This window comes from Rhododendron vialii, chromosome 1a, assembly GCF_030253575.1.
Source record: "Rhododendron vialii isolate Sample 1 chromosome 1a, ASM3025357v1".
Lineage (NCBI taxonomy): Eukaryota > Viridiplantae > Streptophyta > Magnoliopsida > Ericales > Ericaceae > Rhododendron > Rhododendron vialii.
In genome coordinates, this window is record NC_080557.1 from 6175854 (window position 1) to 6196293 (window position 20440).

The following is a 20440-nucleotide window of genomic DNA, read 5'->3' on the forward strand; positions in this document are numbered from 1 at the left end:
GCCACACAACCAACACTACACAAAGTACGGACTGCGGATAAGTTGAAGCAATATCGCTCTTGTTTGGATGTGTGTGCATTCAAACCAAAACATCAGATTAAAAAATTCATGATTAACCAATTCAAGAAAATAGTCGATGCAACCAAATAGTCCAACTAACAAATAAGTCCTTAATAATAATTTTTTGATCGGCACAAACCCTTAATAGAAATAGCTACATTATTATTCCTCCGGACGGTGGGTATTTTGGCACTTCTGCAAGGGGGGGATTATTTATTCACTGAAGTTTGAAGTATGTCTTCAAATGGTCTTCGTAGCTAACTCCGTCGTAAAGGCATTTTTAGAACTTCACAACACAATTTTATATTGAGAATCGAAATGACACTTCACAAAGACTTTGAGGAAACATCGAGTAAATGACGCTTCTATATAGCCTACCATCGTTGCAAATTGCTAATACATTTCCTCCCATATTTAACCGTCTCTCTTTCACATTGTCTTTTTCAACTTTTGATTACAGCATGGTAAATTCCTACTGTTAAAAAGAAAAGGGCTCCATTGTTGAAGATTAAATTTTGATTATCATCCTCTAACTTATGCACCTTCAGCTTTAGTAACTTTCGATAATGTGATATGTAAATCTTTCTACCGTCGAAAAGAGACCTCAATTATTGAAGTGAAACTATTCTCTATCTCTTACTTTCTCTTATTAATCCCTTTTGTGTGAAGGCATCTCTGTTTCAAAAAGAAGGCTCAAACACCTATATCTAGATGCACGTATTGCAAAGCAGACTCAAAATATAAAGCACGATTTGGGAACAATGTGAGGCAAAAAATAGGTGGTACAGACCCGGATCAGCCAAATCAATGGAATAAGCACAAGTGAAATCCACAAATCCCCTAGAGGACGCAACAACAAAATTAGAAAAAAAAAAAAAAACACTCATCTTCCTATGTCGCCATATTCTTTGCAATAACTTGTTACTAGAATCTTTATACCTCTCACATGGATAATTGTATATCTTGTTTTGGTTTAGTGGTAGGTCACATAAAGTGTGTAGAGGCAAGCGCGTAACTGTATAGAGTAATGCAAAGCAGACTCAAAATATGTACAAAACACGATTCAGGGATAATGTCAGTTAAAGAATAACCAGTAGAGACCCAGATAGGCCAAACGAATGGAATAAGCACAAGTGAAAATCACAAATCCCCTAGAGGATGCGACGACAGAATTTAAAAGAAGAAAAAAAAAAAACTAATCTTCCTATGTCGCGGTATTCTTCACAATAACTTGTTACTGGAATCTTTATAACTCACGTGGATAATGGTATATCTTGTTTGTGTTTAGCGGTAGGTCACATAAAGTGTGTAAGGACGAGCACGGATGCGAGTGTAGCGAAATCGTCTCTTTTTCTCTTTCTGAATCATATCACCTACTACTTATTTGCATTAGTTGAGAACCTTAATGAATTCATTGATACCATGGAGTTGGTGGATATGCCATTATTACTACATCCAACTTTTGAAGGGGTACTTGAGAAACATTTTTGGGAAAGCAGAGTTCTGGATGGACGGGCCGGGCCGAGAGTTCTGGATGGACGGGCCGGTCGGGATTAAGCTGTTGAAGAAGTTGCAAGGTCTTGGAGTTGTAATTAAGAATTGGAAATAACTCAGTATTTTGGAACATTATTTCTGAGATATCCTAGGCAGAGGACTAGAGGAGGACCTAATGCATTTGGATACCACTAAGGCCCCGTTATTCTAAGGGAGCACGTGATTCGGACAATGATGCTATTTTGTTTCTTTTCTTCAGTTGGTACCTTACCAACTTTGTGCGGAGATTCGGGGAGCACGTGATTTGTCGAGTGCTATGAGCCAATCTAGTTGGGATATAGCTCTTTGACAATGATGCTATTTTGCTCATTCTCATTTTTTAGCTTGACATATCTTTTACTCAAGTTATTGAATTTTCTTCTTCTTATCGAAAAACAAGGTGTGAACATTTTTTTTTTTGGTTTAAGGGATGCATGATGCATCTAATTAACTAAAATAGAAGAGTACATAAGTATTGGGTAGGTCACCATCTCGGCATCTGCCCTTGAGTGAAAAGAAATACAATTGGGCATAAAATCAAAGACACGTAGTCCTCATAGTCCATTTAGATTTGGTAAGGCGATCCGCACAACAGTTTCCTTCACGAAAGCTATGGTTCACTTCCATTACATCAAAAAGCCTCAAAAAGGTACCTGTAATCGTTTGATAAGATGCTAAGATGATGAGTACCCGCAAATGTAGTCGAACGTAAGCAAATCATGACTCTTGAGTCTGATTCAAATTCCAAATTATGAATTCCTAAATGAGCAGCTAGCTGAAGACCATGTCGCAGTCCCCATATATAATTCTGCTCCTAGACTTGTTGCTGCCCCTATTTTCCGACAAAAACCCGCCACCCATTTGCCGTGGTGGTCATGTTAATACCCCCAGCCGCTGCATCAGTGTTATGGTCGCGTGAACCAGCCTGTAGTTAACATGAACTAATTTGGTTTCGGAGGCTTCCAACCCGTGAAAAACCAATAGTAAGCTCGACTTGAACCGCTGATTTGGCATGCTATAGATTCCCCATTCATGTGCAGCTGCGATGATAAGGTTACGAATGCTATCCCGATTGATAGTAATTTTGTCGAAGACTCCGCGATTTCTGTTAAGCCAAATGCACCAGCACGCAAAAGGAAATATGGTCGCCCAAGTGTTGGTTAGAGAGAACTTAGAAGAAGATTGAAAGTTTGCTTTGACCTGATGAAGAGTTTCGGATGCGAAAAAATCCTGCGTGTCCCTTGGGATACCATGAATATCCCACACGGGCAATCTCTCAAAACGTAAGAGTGCAAGTTGTCCATCACACACGGGCATGCACATCCCCATTACACATTGCTGCAAAAGCCGAACGAGATGTAAAGCCTCCGAAAGTGGGGTGCTTCCACATCAGATGGTGACCTTCAACAATTTTTTTTTTTTTTGGATGAATCTCCGGAGGGAGGTTGATCGCGATCCGAGAAAAATCCTATTGTTAGCCATCACACAACTCGCACACCATGAAATCATACTCACGGAGGAAGAGAGGACCCTCCACGAAACACCGAATTGGCCAACATCCTAGCCATCCGAAAACATTGGAAATGTTACCACCACTTTTCGCAAGAATTTTGGTCCTTAGAAGGAAGAGTATTGCTCCCCTTGAGCATACTTCTCTAAATGGTAGATGGTTCATGACAGCTGCGAGCCTGCGACCAACTTCCTCATACAAGACTCATGCTCAGAGAGACTCTTTTTCTTAACAAATCACCAGTTAAGTTTTGCCAAGGATTGACAAGGTCAAACCCCCCACCCACCCCCACCCCCCCCCCCCCCCCCCGCCCGGCATTTAGGTTTGGCCGCAGTGGTCTCTGTAGAGCCCCAGAGGAAATTGACTTGGGGAGAACCATGGTTTGCATAACATGAGCTGGGATGGCCGTGTTAACTGCCTCAATCAGAGTCAATCAGACGCCAAGGGAAGCGATTTGCTTTCCCAGGCCAGAGAGAGCCTACTATTGATTCTATCAATAATAGCTTGGAAGGAATGGTTAGAAGGCCTATCATGAAGGAAAGGGCAGCCAAGATAACTACCCAGGTGGTTGGTTTTCGGAATGCTTAAAATATTACACAAATGATCCTGCCTCCCTTCTGGCACATTATTTGGAAAGAGCACTTTCGATTTCTCAAAATGATTTTTTGCCCCGGTTCTTTGCGAATTTTTCAACGACAGATTTCATCACATGACAACAATCATCATTGGCTCTCCCGAAAAGAATGAGGTCATTTGCAACAAATAGGTGAGACAAAGCTGGATCACGACTGGAGATACAGATAGGGGTCCCAAATTTCTCCTCACAAGCATTGGAGATTGCAATGGACAGTAGACTGTTTCCGTTTATCTAACTGTTTACACCCGTTTTTGGCATCCAATCCTGGGCAAGCGTTGGACGACCATTTAATTATTATTTAATTAAATTGGGCTGCAAAATGAAGTAATATTGAGTTGAAATTAATGGGCCAAAGTAATGTTGACTGGGCCCAATTAATTTCAACCCATTTCGATCGAGAGATCGAGTTTATGGTTCCTGGATCATATTTTGTAAATATGAAAACGAGGCCCAATTAATTTATTATGGGAACAAGGCCTTGTACATATTAATTGGTTTGCAAGGCCCATTATCGTGTTTTGTTTTGCATCATGAGAAGCCTGGTACAAGAAAACGTAGATGATTGCCACATGGCCATTTGACAAGTCAAATGGTCCATTATTCCCTGATGCCCAGAAAAAAAAAAGGAAGTGGGAGAAGCCCACTAACTTCTATTAACTGCCCATGACCGAGAAAAGTTGGGAAACCATTTGACCTCATGGGATGTTTGGACACATGGCAAGCTGTGGACACTTGGAAAGTTGGAGAATAGGCCCATGATCTCCATTTTTCGTATGATCAAGAGGTGGGCAAGTAGTTATTTATTTTTTAAAGGCTATTTGACTTGTCAAAATGGCCCACTACCTTTGATAACTACCCATCATCCCATGAAGTAGAGGTTACACGAACACATGGCGCCACGAGAGAAGGACAACAAGGCTCTTGCATGCAGGAAAAATTGAAGATTCTTGGCCTATAAATACTAGAAGACAAGAAGAAAAAAAGGTTCCCACACCAATCAAGCTCAACGCTTAAAACCAAAGCCTTCCTAGCGAAGCAACTATCTCATTTCTCCCTCATTTCTATCTCTCTTGTACCCCAATTTTGTTATTACGACATAACAAAGTTATCCCTATCTCTGTTGTATCCCCAACTTTATTATTACGATATAATAAAGTTATTCTTATGTTGTTACTTCTTTTCCTACACGGTTAGGAAATTATTAAGTCCTCGCTCGTAGGGCAAAACCACGGACCTTCACTGCAATCCAGCCCTTAGGTTGCAACACTATCGCCCTCACAGATTCGAAGTAAGAAAAGGGGCTACTCAGTCCTTTATGTTGGACGCGACAAGTCTTGGCACGCCCGCTCAGTCCTTAAGTCACTTCGGAGCCGAAACACTAACCGTGACAATCCCATTATGCGCACACACTGCAAGTATGTGCGTGTCTTTTGAGTTGTTTTGGTACAAATAGCATCTGTTGGTGCAAAAACTGGAACCTTCAAAATCTAAAGCCTTCTGCAACTTGAACAATCTGATGGAAACCGCTTCGAGTCACGTTACGACGTCGCTTTTCGAAAACAGTATTCGCCCCCACCAATTGGTGTGCACCGGGTTACAGCGAATCTGTTCTGAGGATAAAACGAAGCCCGATCAATGATCTTCTGCCTGCGTCCGCACAAACGAAGGACAGACAGAATACCGAGCCTAAGAGAATCAATTCAACCAAGGACTGTTAATTCTATTTCTGCAGAATAATGAAATAACAGCGTAAAAAACAACGAGTCAGAGAGAGGGAGAGTTTCTGGATTTTTTTTTTGGTGTATCAAATGACTTAACCATTGGCCTATTTATAGACTTATAGGCACTCTTACATGAAAGGATGTGTCTTTAGTAAATACACATTAGAAATGATATGTCTTTTGAAGACAAATAATCAAGAGAAATGATCATGCCTTTTAGTAGGCACCCTTTCATGAAAATAATTAATTAGGAAGTGTCATGCCTCTTAGAAGCACCCCCATGTATCACATCCCTTCCTAACAATCACACCCCATTCTAATAATCACACCCTAAGTTAATAGGTGTTATACATATTCATATAAAGTCATACCCCATGTGAAAAGGTGTCGCACATTTTCACAAATAACCTCCCGCAATCTTTTATTTTATTTTTAAAAAATCTCCAACAATCCTCCACCATTTTCGAAATAAAGAAAAAGCTTTCTTGGTTCCTTTGAAAAGACTTGTGCATCAATGAAAGTGTCTCACGACTTGAACCATTCACCTAGTGAAAACACATCAAAGTAAGTCGGAAAGCATAGTAGACTTGTCTTTGAACTAGCGATCCTTAAATGACTAACCGGACATGTCTCACGCACGCATCTTGCCTGACTCAGGTATTCAAATTTGCCGACACGTGGTTTGGCCGTGTGTCTTTATCCTGAATTTCATGAGCGCTCTAGAGTTCTAGCCCTTGAACCCATAGAAGGCAGCACCACCTTCACACTCATATAGGTAGACTTTGAAAGTGCCCATGTAACTACAACACTTGAAACCTAACAAACCGTTAGAAGCCTATTAAAAGCTAAGTAGCTTAACCTCCATGTTTACATTACAGGTACCAAGCATTTTACCATGGGATGGATAAAATCGGAAAATGCTTGCAACCACAACTTATGGTATACTTTGCTCATTGAACCCGAGACTTGAAGTTATTCAAGCGTTGAGTCGAGTCTCCACCAAGAGTGATTAGATTCCAATGGGCTTGAGTCCCATCCCTTGTGATGTTCTCCACATCAATCCCTTGCAAGACCTTTTGTTAAAGGATCAGCCAAGTTTTGACTTGATTTTACATAATCAATGGTTATCACCCCATCTGTAATCAAGTTCCTCTCATAGCTATGTCGAAGTCCTATATGCCTGGACTTTCCATTATACACCTGGCTATAAGCCCGTGATAGAGTCGACTGACTATCACAATGCAAAGATATAGGTGGCATATGTTTTGGCCATATGGGTATCTCCCATAACATACTTCTTAGCCACTCTGCCTCTTTGCTCCCTGTTGCTAGTGCTACAAACTCAGCTGCCATAGTTGAGTCTGTAATGAGACTTTGTTTCTTAGATCCCCAAGAAACTGCTCTTCCACCAAGTGTGAAGACCCATCCACTTGTTGACAAATGATCTTCATTCTCGGCTATCCAACTAGCATCAATATATCCTTCTAGAACCGAAGGATAACCACGATAAACTATCCCATAGTCTATAGTTTTCTTTAGATACCTCAATACCCGATTAACTGCGTGCCAATGGACATCACTCGGATTATGTGTGTACCTACTTAGTTTCCCCACAGCGTATGCAATATCTGGTCTCGTGCAAGTCATGGCATACATCAAGCTTCCTATCACTCTAGAATATTCTAGTTGTGAAATTGCTCTACCAATATTAGGATACAACTTAACATGTGGATCAAATGGTATAGAAATCGACGTGCAATCAAAGTGATTAAACTTCTTTAGAACTTTCTCAATGTAATGAGACTGACTAAGGATTAAATTTCCTCTTTGTCTCTTAATTCTGATTCTCAGAATTACAACAGCAACACCCATATCCTTCATACTAAAACTAGATGAAAGGATATCCTTTGTACTTTGAATGCTTTCTAGATCAGTCCCAAAGATAAGCATATCATCCACGTACAAACACATGATTACACCTCGATTACCACTAAATTTACTATATACACATTTATCAGACTGGTGTATCCTAAACCCGTTTGATACAATCACCTTATCAAACTTTTCATGCCACTGTTTAAGTGCTTGTTTAAGTCCGTAAAGAGACTTAACAAGTTTGCATACTTTGTGTTCTTGACCTTGCACAACGAAACCCTCCGGTTGCTCCATATAAATCTCTTCATCCAACTCACCATTTAGGAATGCAGTCTTAACATCCATTTGGTGAATCTCAAGTTTATAAATGGAAGTCAACGCAATTAGTACTCTAATTGTAGAGATCCTTGCCACCGGAGCATAAGTATCGAAATAATCAATACCTTCTTTTTGCGTAAAGCCCTTGGCAACCAACCGTGCCTTGAACTTGTCGATTGTACCATCGACCCCATTTTCTTCTTGAAAATCCATTTGCAGCCAATGGCTTTGGAACCCGGAGGCAAATCAGCAAGAACCCAGGTATTATTACCCATAATAGAATCCATTTCATCCTAGATTACTTCTTTCCAGAAAGCATAATCTTGTGATTTCATAGCCTTCCCGATGGTCAAGGGATCCGATTCCACATGAAGCGAAATCATGAAATGATTATCTGCAATCTTTCTAGTTCCTTCAACTAGATAAACTATGAAGTCAGGACCAAATGACTTAGCAACTCGAGCCCTTTTGCTTCTCCTAAATCTATCATGTTCCGTAGGTTCCGCCTCTATGTCAGACTCCACAGAGTCTGGCTCATTCTCTTGATTAGGCACCTTTGGAATAGATACGAACCTATTCTCATAAAATACTGCATCACGTGATTCAATAATGGTGTTTACTCCAACTGAATCATTTGGCTCAGAAACCAGAAACCGATATGCTTTACTATGTAAAGCATAACCAATGAATATGCATTCAATTCCTTTTTCACCCAACTTCTTCCTTTTGGGTTTCGGCAATCTAACAATCGCTCTACATCCCCAAATTCTGAAATAACTTAGATTCGGTTTCTTTCTTTTCCATAACTCATAAGGAGTTATATTAGACTTTCTGAGAGGCACCCTATTCAAAATATAAGCAGCGGTAAGTATGGCTTCGCCCCACATACCACTACTTAATCCTGAATTGCTAAGCATAGCATTAACCATCTCAGTCAAAGTCCGATTCTTTCTTTCAGCGACTCCATTTTGCTGTGGAGTATATGGTGCAGTTTTCTCATGAATGATCCCAACTGATTCACAGTAATCAGGGAAATGGTATTCACCACCCCTATCAGACCTTAAACGTTTTATCTTTGTTCCACATTGATTTTCAACTTCGGTTTTAAAAGCAATAAACTTCTCAAAAACTTTATCTTTTGAATGCAATAGATACACATAGCAATATTTGGAATAGTCATCTATGAAAGTTACAAAATATTCCTAACCTCCTCTAGTTGGAGTGCTATGCATGTCACATACATCACTATGAACAAGTTCTAACAGAGTAGTTATTCTTTCAATTTTAGGAAATGGAACTCTGGTTATTTTAGTAAGCGAACACACTTTGCATTTATCAACCATAGCAACATCATAGTTAGGTATCAAATCTAATTTAACCATAGAATCCATTTTCCTAGTATTAACATGCCCCAACCGATTATGCCACAAAGAAAGAGAGTCAATCAAGTAAGCAGAAATAGCAATTGTGTTATTAATGTTAAGTTTGAACATGCCCTCGTACAAATAGCCCTTCCCAACAAAAGTACCACTCTTAGACAGAACAAACTTGTCTGACTCAAACACTAACTTGAAACCATGCTTATTAAGCAGGCTTCCAGATACAAGGTTTTTCCTAACTTCTGGTACATAGTAAACATCAGTCAGAGTCGGAATCTTCCCAGAAGTGAACTCTAAGTCCACTTTTCCTTTGCCTTTGATAAGAGCAGTTGATGAATTACCCATGTAAAGAACTGTACCATCTTCAACCGATTCATAGTCGGTGAAGAACCTCTTATCATTGCACACATGCTTTGTTGCCCCTGAGTTGATCCACCAGTTACTAGCATCCTCGAGAACATTAATCTCGGATATGACAGCCACAAAGTTATTCTTTGAACCCGATGCCCCTGAATCATTCTTCTTGTTGGACTTGCAGTCTTTCTTGAAGTGCCCTAGCTAACTGCAACGCCAACATACAATTTTTGGCTTTTTCTCTTTTGGTTCATCGCTGCGGTCATCGCCCTTCCGTACTTTCTGCTTCTGTTTATCTTTACCCTTGTTGGTGCTCTTTACTCCCTCCACTACATGGATCTTAGAGATATTATCTCCAAGTTCCTCCTTTTCTTGATGCTTTGACTCTTCCTCCACCCGAAGATGGACAGCCAATTGTTCCAGCGTATGATCCTCAGTTTTGTGTTTAAGAGTTTTCTTATACTGTTTCCAGGAGGGAGGAAGTTTATCAATCACAGACGACACTATGATCGATTCATCCATGTTCATGTTCTTAACCTTAAACTGATTTAAGATATGCTGAATTTCATGCAACTGATCAACCAAAGACTTGTTATCTATCATTTTGTAGTTCATAAATTGACTAACCAGAAATTTCTTATTTGTTGCATCTTCAGTCAAATACCTCCCTTTCAAGGAATCCCACAACTCCTTTGCAGTCTCCGTATTTGAATACACATCGAACAGAGCGTCCGAAAGTGCATTTAGAATATGACCCTTGCAAATGTAGTCATCACTCTCGAACTTCTTCCTCACACGAGCCTCCTCCAATGTTTCATCTTCAGCCTCCTCAAGGAAGGGGTTGGTGAGAACATACACGACTTTGAGAGTCGTAAGCAAAAAATGCATCTTCTTTTGCCAACGCCTGAAGTTACCACCATCAAACTTATCCAATTTCACGAAATCCTGAGTCAACGCTCGCAACGATTTTGAAACCATGGTAGGAATACTGTTTTCGATTGTTGGTGCAAAAACTGGAACCTTCAAAATCTAAAGCCTTCTGCAACTTGAACAATCTGATGGAAACCGCTTCAAGTCACGTTACGACGTCGCTTTCCAAAAATAGTATTCGCCCCCACCAATTGGTGTGCACCGAGTTACAGCGAATCTGTTCTGAGGATAAAACGAAGCCCAATCAATGATCTTCTGCCTGCGTCCGCACAAATGAAGGACAGACAGAATACCGAGCCTAAGAGAATCAATTCAACCAAGGACTGTTAATTCCGTTTCTACAGAATAACAAAATAACAGCGTAGAAAACAACGAGTCAGAGAGAGGGAGAGTTTCTAGATATTTTTTTTTGGTGTATCGAATGACTTAACCATTGGCCTATTTATAGACTTATAGGCACCCTTACATGAAAGGATGTGTCTTTAGTAAATACACATTAGAAAGGGTATGTCTTTTGAAGACAAATAATCAAGAGAAAGGAACATGCCTTTTAGTAGGCACTCTTTCATGAAAATAATTAATTAGGAAGGGTCATGCCTCTTAGAAGCACCTCCTGTATCACATCCCTTCCTAACAATCACACCTCATTCTAATAATCACACCCTAAGTTAATAGGTGTTATACCTATTCATATAAAGTCATACCCCATGTGAAAAGGTGTCGCACATTTTCACAAATAACCTCCCGCAATCTTTTATTTCATTTTAAAAAAATCTCCAACAGCATCTCACAGGGACAAAGATTGTCAACAAAATACACACATACACAAATATTTATGATGGGTGGGCCTGCTCACGCAAAGGACTTACATGCACGGTCGTGATGGCCAAACAAACAACGATACAGCATTGCAGTTATGATTGATCCCAAATGAGGAGTTGGAGCCAAAAACAAGAGCAGCACATGTTGGTTCTGCATAAAAGCCAACTAGATCGTTTCCCATACCAGCAATTTCACCAACAATGTCAGCTATCACCTGCAAGTAATAGAAGAAACTAATTGAGAAAAAGAGGATAATGAAGAGTGACAAAAAGTGAAGTGACAAGAATGGATAAAGGAATGAAATTGATTTTCTTGCGTGCATTTTACTAGCATGAAACATTTGTGGGAGACTTCTTAAAAGTAACGTCTCACATTTTACGGTTTGGATATATACCATGAAAGTCTCGAGAAAATATAGTCACTTCAGGCATGCAAGTTGATGGAAAAGAAGGGCAGATGTGCAATTTAAAACGTGGATACCGAATTTCAATAGCAAATTCAAATGTGCTTGTGTTTTTGCCCGAAAAGAGAAAGATCAAGTGATTTGTACCGGTATTTTCGTTTTCACGCAGATTTCTATCATTCTCTTGCTAAGAAAACATATGAAAAGTCATTACTTTTTCTCTTTTCATTCCTTTCTAGCATTCTCATGCTAACCAAACAGATCATAAAGCAAATTCCACCATACCGTTTGATTCTGAGATCATCCTCAGGGATGTTCTGCTCAACCGTGCCAACAATATCAGCACCAACATCAGCAGCGCGCTTTTGCGCTACTCTGCCAAACAGGACCATAGAAGACCAACCAAGGCTGAAACCTGTTACAGATTCAAAAAGGCCTTCCTTTCGAAAGTGAGATCTCCACTGGCGTAAAAGAGAGGGAAAGCCCATCCTAAGTGCAGCCGTGATCTTATATACCATAACAGATAACACCGAACGTCTCTTACCTTTTTAGGAGTCGAAACTTCTCTCCTATGGAAGTTAATACCTCTGCCCCTGCCGATAATAGAAAGGAGAATGTAACTAATTTCGGCAAGTAAGGACTGAAAAGAGATCGTATTTGTACGTAAACTGGGTGTGAAATCAGTTCAACTAGCATGCCAAAGGGGGTGTTAACGTACCTGGGCCATTAGATACTTTGGTCAAAGACGAATCTATCGTCTATCGTGACTTCAGGAATGTGAGCAATAAAGAGCCAACGATGCAAGGGAGGCAACCCTTGCTTCGGAAATACAAAAGCGAGGGAGGCAGCCCTTGCTCTGGAAACGATGCAAGGTTGGGGCAGGAATAGATCCCCAAAATTCGAAAGCTAGGGAAGCCATCCTAGCTCTGAAATGGGCATGACTTGGGGCAATATTTGATTCCGAGTCGTTCAAGAGATACGAGATTTTCAAAGTCCTTGAAAGATAGCTTCTCCCGATTTTCGGATTCCCAGATGTACAGAAGGACCATTCTGGTTCTGTCATAAGTACAATGCCAGCTCTTTGTGCTGAATCCATCTACAAAACTATGGAGAATGAAGATTAAAACACGAAATGCAAACATGAAAACAACTTCTTACTAGGGCATGTCGTGAATCACAGGATAAAAGATGCAAAGATTGAGGAATTATTTCCAATGACAAGTAAATTTGGGCAGGAGCAAAATGAAAACATTACAAGTTTGGAAAGCAAATTGAATTCCGTCTCTCTTCCTCTTGTTGCAAAGTATTACTCGAGAAAATCGTCTTACAAAGAAGCTTAACACCACTCCTCCTAAATGCAGTATTGCAAATATAGAAGCAGTATTGCAAATATGGAATGAAATCTGGTAATGAATTACACTCACGCACAAAAAAGAACACTCAACTGTAACAAATTGATAAGTCATGATCACACACACTACAAGTTTACTTTGGATCAATGACAGCACCAGCAGTTTTTCTCATATAAACATTAGAAAGCTTCAAATGTTACAACATACGTATTAAATCTTGCTTATCAATATGATGTAAACTTGTGATTCAAGAATGGTCATGGGAGAAGTTTGGTTTATTGTTGGTACTAGTAAAAGTGCATGTGCTTTGCACGTGGAATTCTTCAACTTCAGTGAAATTTTTTCTTCTTTAGAATTTGACTTGTCCTTGCCTTCACAAATGTCACTGGTACGTATAAAATTCACTCTTATTTTGGATGACAATTTGGACACTTCATACTTTTTTAGAGTTGCTATATTCCCCCCAAAAAATAGCTGTATTCCTTGAAACGAAAGGTTTTTTTTTTTTGGGGGGGGTGTGTTTGTCAAAAAAGATGGGTTCATTCATGACAATAGGAGAATAAGAAACAAAAATACATCAACAAATAGGACATCACTTTCCACAACAGATACCCCAAGACCAAAATAGTGCAACCTGTACCCAATAACCCAAGTCACCCCATGTTAGAAACCTTTTGGCGGTTTGTGCGTCGCACTATTACGGCCCCTCAGAAAATAGAAAATAAAAGACAAACCTGCAACGCATAAAACTATTCATGAATATCGTGAATCATAACATGATTAAAAAATAAATTAAAACAGTCACAAAGTTCAGATAATTCATTGTTAGGGTTTCAATACCTGCAACCCTTTCCCATAACCATACATAGCTTATCCATACGTGGTACTGGTGATGCTTTAAAGATGAAAAAAGAAAATGAGTCAAGTATATATAGGAGTATTTAGTAACAAAGGTCACAATGGAAGCTAACATAGTTGTTCATATAGTATTTTGATGCAAGTTGATCGATGTTCATATATATACCTCAACATTTTGGACAAGTGCAAAAAATGATAATCTTTTTCTCCTAAACCAGTACAAGATATCAAGAAGATTCGAAAAAACCAATAGAAAGTAACAAAACAATAAATAAATAAATAAATACACATCTGTTCATGATCATTCATCCTCAATTCACTTGTGAATAGATAAATGAAAACGACGATCATTTACCACAAAGGATCCACTTGTCTGTAATTGAAGGCTATAGAGTATATGCCAACATGCTAAGAGCTCAAAATTTATCCATTACACTGGAGAAAAGAGAAAGGATAGAGCAGTGAGTAGGCTGAGCATCTCCCTCAAATTAAAATAGTAGAATCTCATTGTTGTTCTTCTGAAGTCCAAAGAAAAGCCATTCTAGCAGCGAGGAGGGGAAACTAAAAGAATAACCAGGGCCATTTGAGCTCAAAGAAGTGACTGGGTATGGTCTCATGCCATTGCAACAAGGTTGTACTATGACTGAAAAAGGAAGCATGAAAGTATACCTTGGAAGAGCCAACCACAAGGCATTCATCCTAGAGTTATACTAAACCATTGAAGGTACATAGCGAGCACAGCACACCACTGAATGGTGATTTTGGTCGCCTAACTGAATGGTTGTGGAACATTTGGTAATTTCACTTCAACTAAAAAATGAGATGAGTAAACCGCCTATTCTAATTTTAAGGAGTGTTATGCATATCTAAATGAATGTTACCATTTGAAATTTGACGAAATTGACCATGTTACTGACACGGTGACAACTCATCCAGACAGAAACCGTCGAATTTAATTTATGTTTGTAAAGCATTACCCTATGCATAAGGCTGTGACAAAATTCACACCTAAGTGTGCATGCTAGTAACCACTCCTAGGAATCACATCACATAATTGTTTTTTTACCTCATTTAAGATCTCGTGCATCACAATGTTTAGAACCGTCCATATTTTCTTCCACTGCTCTTATTCTAATTGGATTTGGAAGAGTTTGCTGTCTGAGTGTGGGGTGAATAGAGGTCCACATTCTCTCTAGATCATGAAAACTCCGACCCTATACCATGAATAAATTGTCAATTCTCAAAATCTAGAATGGTTTGAGCCTCCCTTATGCCTACATTGAGCACATAGATTGTGTTTAGGCCATGGATCTATGGATGGAGTTATATATATGTCTAACAAGCATGGCAAGAAAGACAAAGAACATTTTTTGTTGCCTTCCTTTTCAAACAATAAAAAGCCCTACAATATTCATGTGCCAATTTCCAAATATACAGCATTGTATACCTTATGCAAATTGATGAAACGTAGACATAATTGTGTTTAGTGGACCCATAATCGATAGGCATCTACCTGCCTTTTCCATAATCAGTTTTGTTTCCAAAACATTGATCTGCGAATTCCTGAAGACTGAATCCCCGCCAATAAAACTCATAATTCTCTGTATTAAAACACTTACTTAGAAAATCATTTTCATTTTCAACATGTCAAAGATTCTGCTGCCTAGAGGGGATTGTAAACATTGTAGCTTTATACCTTAAGGAGTCCCTAAGGTAGTAGAATTGTCTCCTCAGTGGAAGGATTACACATATCTAGGACAAAGGCAAAATAGTTAGATAGTACAAATGCGTGGAATTCTATTTAGTGGTTCACAAAATAGGCCGCCTTCAATTCAGTTACAAAGGGTATCCGTAACTAAAACTAATTGAACCATACTCTTTCCAGAAATCAAACAAATAAATGGGAAGATGAATTATCAAACTCAACTTCGTTTTAGATCCTTGAGTTAAAGCACCAGCAAGAGAGAAATCTTCGTAAAAGAATTTAAGTGATGAAAAGTTACCCTCTAATTTGACATTGAACGGGCCAGTATCCTTCGGAAAATTAGATATCGACATAGGCTAAGCAAAGGTTCAATATGATTGGCTAAATTTTCTCTGCAATTGTTACAATATATAAGCCCGGTATCCCTATAAGCATCACAAACATTAACCGTATATTCCATTTACTATATTAGTTCCATTTTTTTCCCAAGTTGGATATCCACTCTGTACATTCCTTGTTTCAAACATCCACTCTCTATATTCCATGAAGTATCATTTGGTGGAATAAATGGATGTGCAACAAGAGTAATTCATCAAACACCTTAAGTGCAATAAGTATTTATCGAACTCCTGAGCATGATAGTAAACATACCAGCAAGAAAAGCTTCAACGTAGATTCACCATGAGAGAGAGAGGGAGAGCAATACACATTTTTTTGGAAACTTACCGGTGGATCCTAACGAATTGAACTTTTAATTTCGAAATCAATCGGCTGGATGACTGGCAATTTCTTCCCCATAATTCAGTCTTGAGATGAGAATGGAGGAGAATCGAGAGGCTAATTCAAGGAAAAACTCGACTGTCGCACAGTCGAGAGGAAGAAGGACATTCGTGAGGCTCTTCAAATGGTCTGGGAGAGTTGTGTGAGATGCAACAGTTGTTGTATGCTTGAAGAGAACACGGTTCGTAGAGAAGACCACGGCAGGGGAATATGTTTTTTGAGAGATGCAACCGTTGGAATGTGGCGTATCGGGTTTTCCGTCGTTTCTGAAAGGCATCGGAATTTCGGAAAGGCAGGATGCGGTGGCCGGGGGTGTAGGAGGCAGCATGTATTGTTTCCAATTGGTTGGGTTATTATTTGAGGGTTTTTTGAGGGGTATTTTTGAAAAAGAGAAAGTAGTATGATGTCTATTGGAAGAGATGTATGATAGGACAGGTATTAGGTGCAAGTGGTAGGGGCATTTGTGAAAAGCAAAAAGGAGAAAACATCTTCGTACATTTAAAAGAAGTAGTATAGATAATTGGTATCTATCAGATCAGGTTTCTACATGCACTTTTAGAACTAATATTTCCCCATACATAAGTACAAACACACACTTCTCAACTTTCTCCCGACAAGTTTTCATCTTTCAAAACCTTTGCATAAAAACTTGATTATAATATGTCGAAGCAACAATTATGTGCTAGTAAAGCAGATACGCCAATGAAGACTTCTTCTACCTTCTTGGCGAGGTGACCAGAATATATGTTTTATTTTTGCTCAGTAAAGCAATAAGATCAATTTAGTGTTCATTGCACCACCATATATGAAATTCCTTTCCCGAAAAAGAATTGCATGAAAAGTGTTTGCAACATTTTACAATCCCTGAATTCCCGTTTGTACGAAAACGCTCTTTTCCTATCCTCGTAACGTCAAGCTGTGAATCTGTGTGGTGGTGTAATATTTCTTGAAACACTTAATCGACGATGAAAGAGGATCTTAGAGCATCTCGATCCAATCCTCACTCATTTTATTATCCATACCCAAAATTTGAGTAAAAAACTTAAAAACTCATCTCCAATGTTATCCTCATTTGCCTACACATTTTGAGTTCTACCCATTTCATTACCCAAATAATTTGGGGGGACTCAAACCCATACCCATCTTTTTTCGAAGCCTATTTTCACTCTTATTAATTACAAGTGTGTCACTCATTAATTACAAATGTGTCATTCAATAAAAGATTTGAGTACAAATATTTGTTTAGCATTAGAGATACCTAACCAAAATCAAGCTTTTGACTTAAATTTCAATCCAAATTAGGGTGAAAAAAAGGGGTAAGGATTGGAGATGCTCTTATAATTTACCGCATGTAACGACGGAAAACTGGGTGTGAAACATATTAGATATCAAGTGGTACATGTGCAGTTGGTTGATGATGTAGCGAAATCAGTTGAAGCAACATGCCAAAGAGGAAGTTAACAAACCTGGGCCTTTAGCTGCTTGGGTCAAAGACGAATCTTTTGTCAATCATGACTTCAGGAATGTGTGCAATGAAGCCCCAATATTTGCCTTTCCCCTTTACACATCGTCGTTTCAGCATCGGACACTCTTCGATCGACAAATACAAAAGCGAGAGAGGCAGCTTTTGCTCCAGAAACGATGCGAGGTTGGGGCAGCCAGAGATCACCAAATCCAAAAGCGAGGGAAGCCGTCCTAGCTCTGAAATGGACGTGAGCTCGGGGCAAGAACGGATATGAAGTTTTTCAAGAGAGACAAGGTTTTCAAAGTCCTTGAAAGATAGCTTCTCCAGATTTGAGAATTTCCGGATGGCCAAAAAGACCAGAGAGGAGGGAAACGAAAACATCCCATCTTCCGGAAAGGACACCCAATCACATTTCACAAGGGAGAGTTCTCTGAGGGAGTACAATCGGTGCAAACCACACAGCTTACCAATGTGGACATCAAAGATGGAAAGTGAAGTAAGGTAGGTGAAGTAGGAGAAACTTCCTTCATCCAGAATGTGGGAGAGGAGTCCAGTAGCCAGAGGGGAACTACTTCTTAGATCCAGCTTTTCGAGAGAAGCGCAATTGTTGTTGTTGTACGCGTGGTTTGGAAGGGGCTCGAGTTTCTCGCTGTCGAAGATACGAAATTCCGTAAAATTGGTTGTGGGGAACCATCCTTCCGGAAGGGACTCCAGATCCTTACAGACACTTATCTTCAGTCGACTTAGATTCCTGAGACTATTTTGCATAACATCTGGTAGGGTTTTGAGACGCCTTACAACTCAAGATCTTAATAGATTCAAGAGATGGACAATTGATCTTATTCCCCTCCTCTGCTATTAGTGACTTTAGCTCTTCACCCCGTATAACCTTCAGTTCTTTGAGAGCGGGCGGTAGCCCCCTTCCGGCACTTAAGTACGTAAGTGTTGGAGTTTTTTTCAAAATAAAATTAGATTTTAGTTTGGAATTTTCGGAAAGGTACTAAATGAGGATTTTGTAAAAGGTTGCTACAACTTTTCACATGAGTTGTGACTTTATGTAATTGGTTGTTACACCCATTAACTTGGGGTGTGTTCGTTTGGGAAAGGATGTGAAACGTGGGGGTGTCTCCAAGAGGCATGGCCCTTATAATTAAATGTTTCGTGAAAGGGTGCCTACCAAGAGGCATGTTCCTTCTAATTAAATGTCTTCAATAGACATGACCTTTTCCTAACTAGTGTCTTTAAAAGACATGACTATTCTACTGTGTGTTTCTTCTAAAGGCACAACCTTTCACATAAGGGTACCTATAAGTCTATAAATAGACCATTTGTAAAGTCATTCGGGGATCGAAAATTCCATACTGAATTGCTCTCTTTCTCTCTACCCGTTCTCTCCCTAGAATTGACAAACTGATATTCTGTTATTTCTCAAAGTAAAGTATCAGTTCTTGGTTCTTTTATATTTGCTAGCGGATATTCTGTCTGTCTTCGTTTGTGCAAACGCAAACAGAAAGAACCTAGAGTTCGGATTCGATTTATCTTGAAGGCGGATTTGCTGTAACCCGGTGCACACCTTCTGGTGGGGGCAAATACTGTCTTTAGGAAAGCGTTATCCAACGTGACTCGAATGCTTCTACCGTTCCAAGTTTGAAGAGAAGAAAGCAATCACTTTCATCATTTTGAAGACCAGATTTCCAACAATCTAAAGACAGTATTTCCAAAGATGAAAGTGGATGGATTACGATATGGGTCCTTAAAACGTAGATGGATAGATGTGATTGGAAAAGGGTAATCTAATCAATTTATGGTGCTGTGGTTTTGAGTAAGTTGCCTCTCATCATATATAGTCTCAAGTAAAAAGGTACGCCATTAATTCTTTTATCTCATGGCTACAGAATATAGTTTTAAAATGCAAACTCATATTTACACATTTATGTGGGCACGTTTTAAAACAAGGCAATTAGACTTTGTGGTTTTGGCTCATCCAATAACCTGGAGACTTGGTAGTGACGTGTCACTAAGATGGACGTCGCGGGCGAATGTGTGACGGGTAAGTCACACGGGTTCTTTTTGATACTCTCAAAATGTTGCGCTGGTTAGAATGATCCAATTGCTGCTATCGATTGTGATCGGACAATCCATGATGGTGCTGGTCTATGTACCCGTTCGGGTGAAACGGATGGGTGTGGACGGTTACGGCACTGGATTGAATTTGCCTAATGCAATATACAAAATCTAGTGCTTAAGTTATAACATATTCGAGTTTGTGTTTCGGAAATGGCTTTAAATCATTTAGACCCAAGTCTATGGGGTAGTACTGGACAAGTTCTCTATTGTTTATAATACGTTGGCTGCAGTACACATGGATGCATGTGTGTCAATAGAATAAAGTGTGTTAGACTTTAATTTTTGAGCATAATTTTGAGTTTGAATATTTGTCCTCTTATGAACTCATAGTTTGTGGCTATCTATGTCATTGCAATTATTCTTTGAAGTGCTTAATTGGTACATGATTAACCGGTTCATGTGAAACGGTGGCTTCGACCGTTATTTAACTATTTTTTGAAGTGAGCACCGGTTGGAGGTAGTAGTTTGGTTGAACCGTTGCGTTCTTAATCGGTGGCTTTGTGTTTGCTATAACTACCTTGGCAACTTTTCGAAACGGTTGTTTTTTCCTATTTAAACAAAGCACTGTTGCTTCAATCTGTCTAAAAAACAAAGCATTCTATAACAGTCCG

General features: G+C 39.3%; 1 protein-coding gene across 2 annotated transcripts in view; it reads right to left on the reverse strand.

The window, feature by feature from the left end:
• Positions 1 to 18615, reverse strand: part of LOC131299803 (putative disease resistance protein RGA1) — a 62364-nt gene extending 43749 nt beyond the window's left edge. The window contains exons 1-2 of one of the 2 annotated variants that reach the window (XM_058325381.1): positions 17704 to 18615; positions 12534 to 12646 (exon numbers count right to left, since the gene is read on the reverse strand). In XM_058325381.1, coding sequence (XP_058181364.1) covers positions 17712 to 18470 — 759 coding nt within the window. In that variant the 5' untranslated portion in view covers positions 18471 to 18615 and the 3' untranslated portion in view covers positions 12534 to 12646; positions 17704 to 17711. Of the gene's footprint in view, positions 1 to 12533; positions 12647 to 17703 lie in introns of those variants that run through there. The other variant, XM_058325378.1, reaches the window with a different exon arrangement.
• Between the last annotated feature and the right edge of the window lie 1825 nt (positions 18616 to 20440).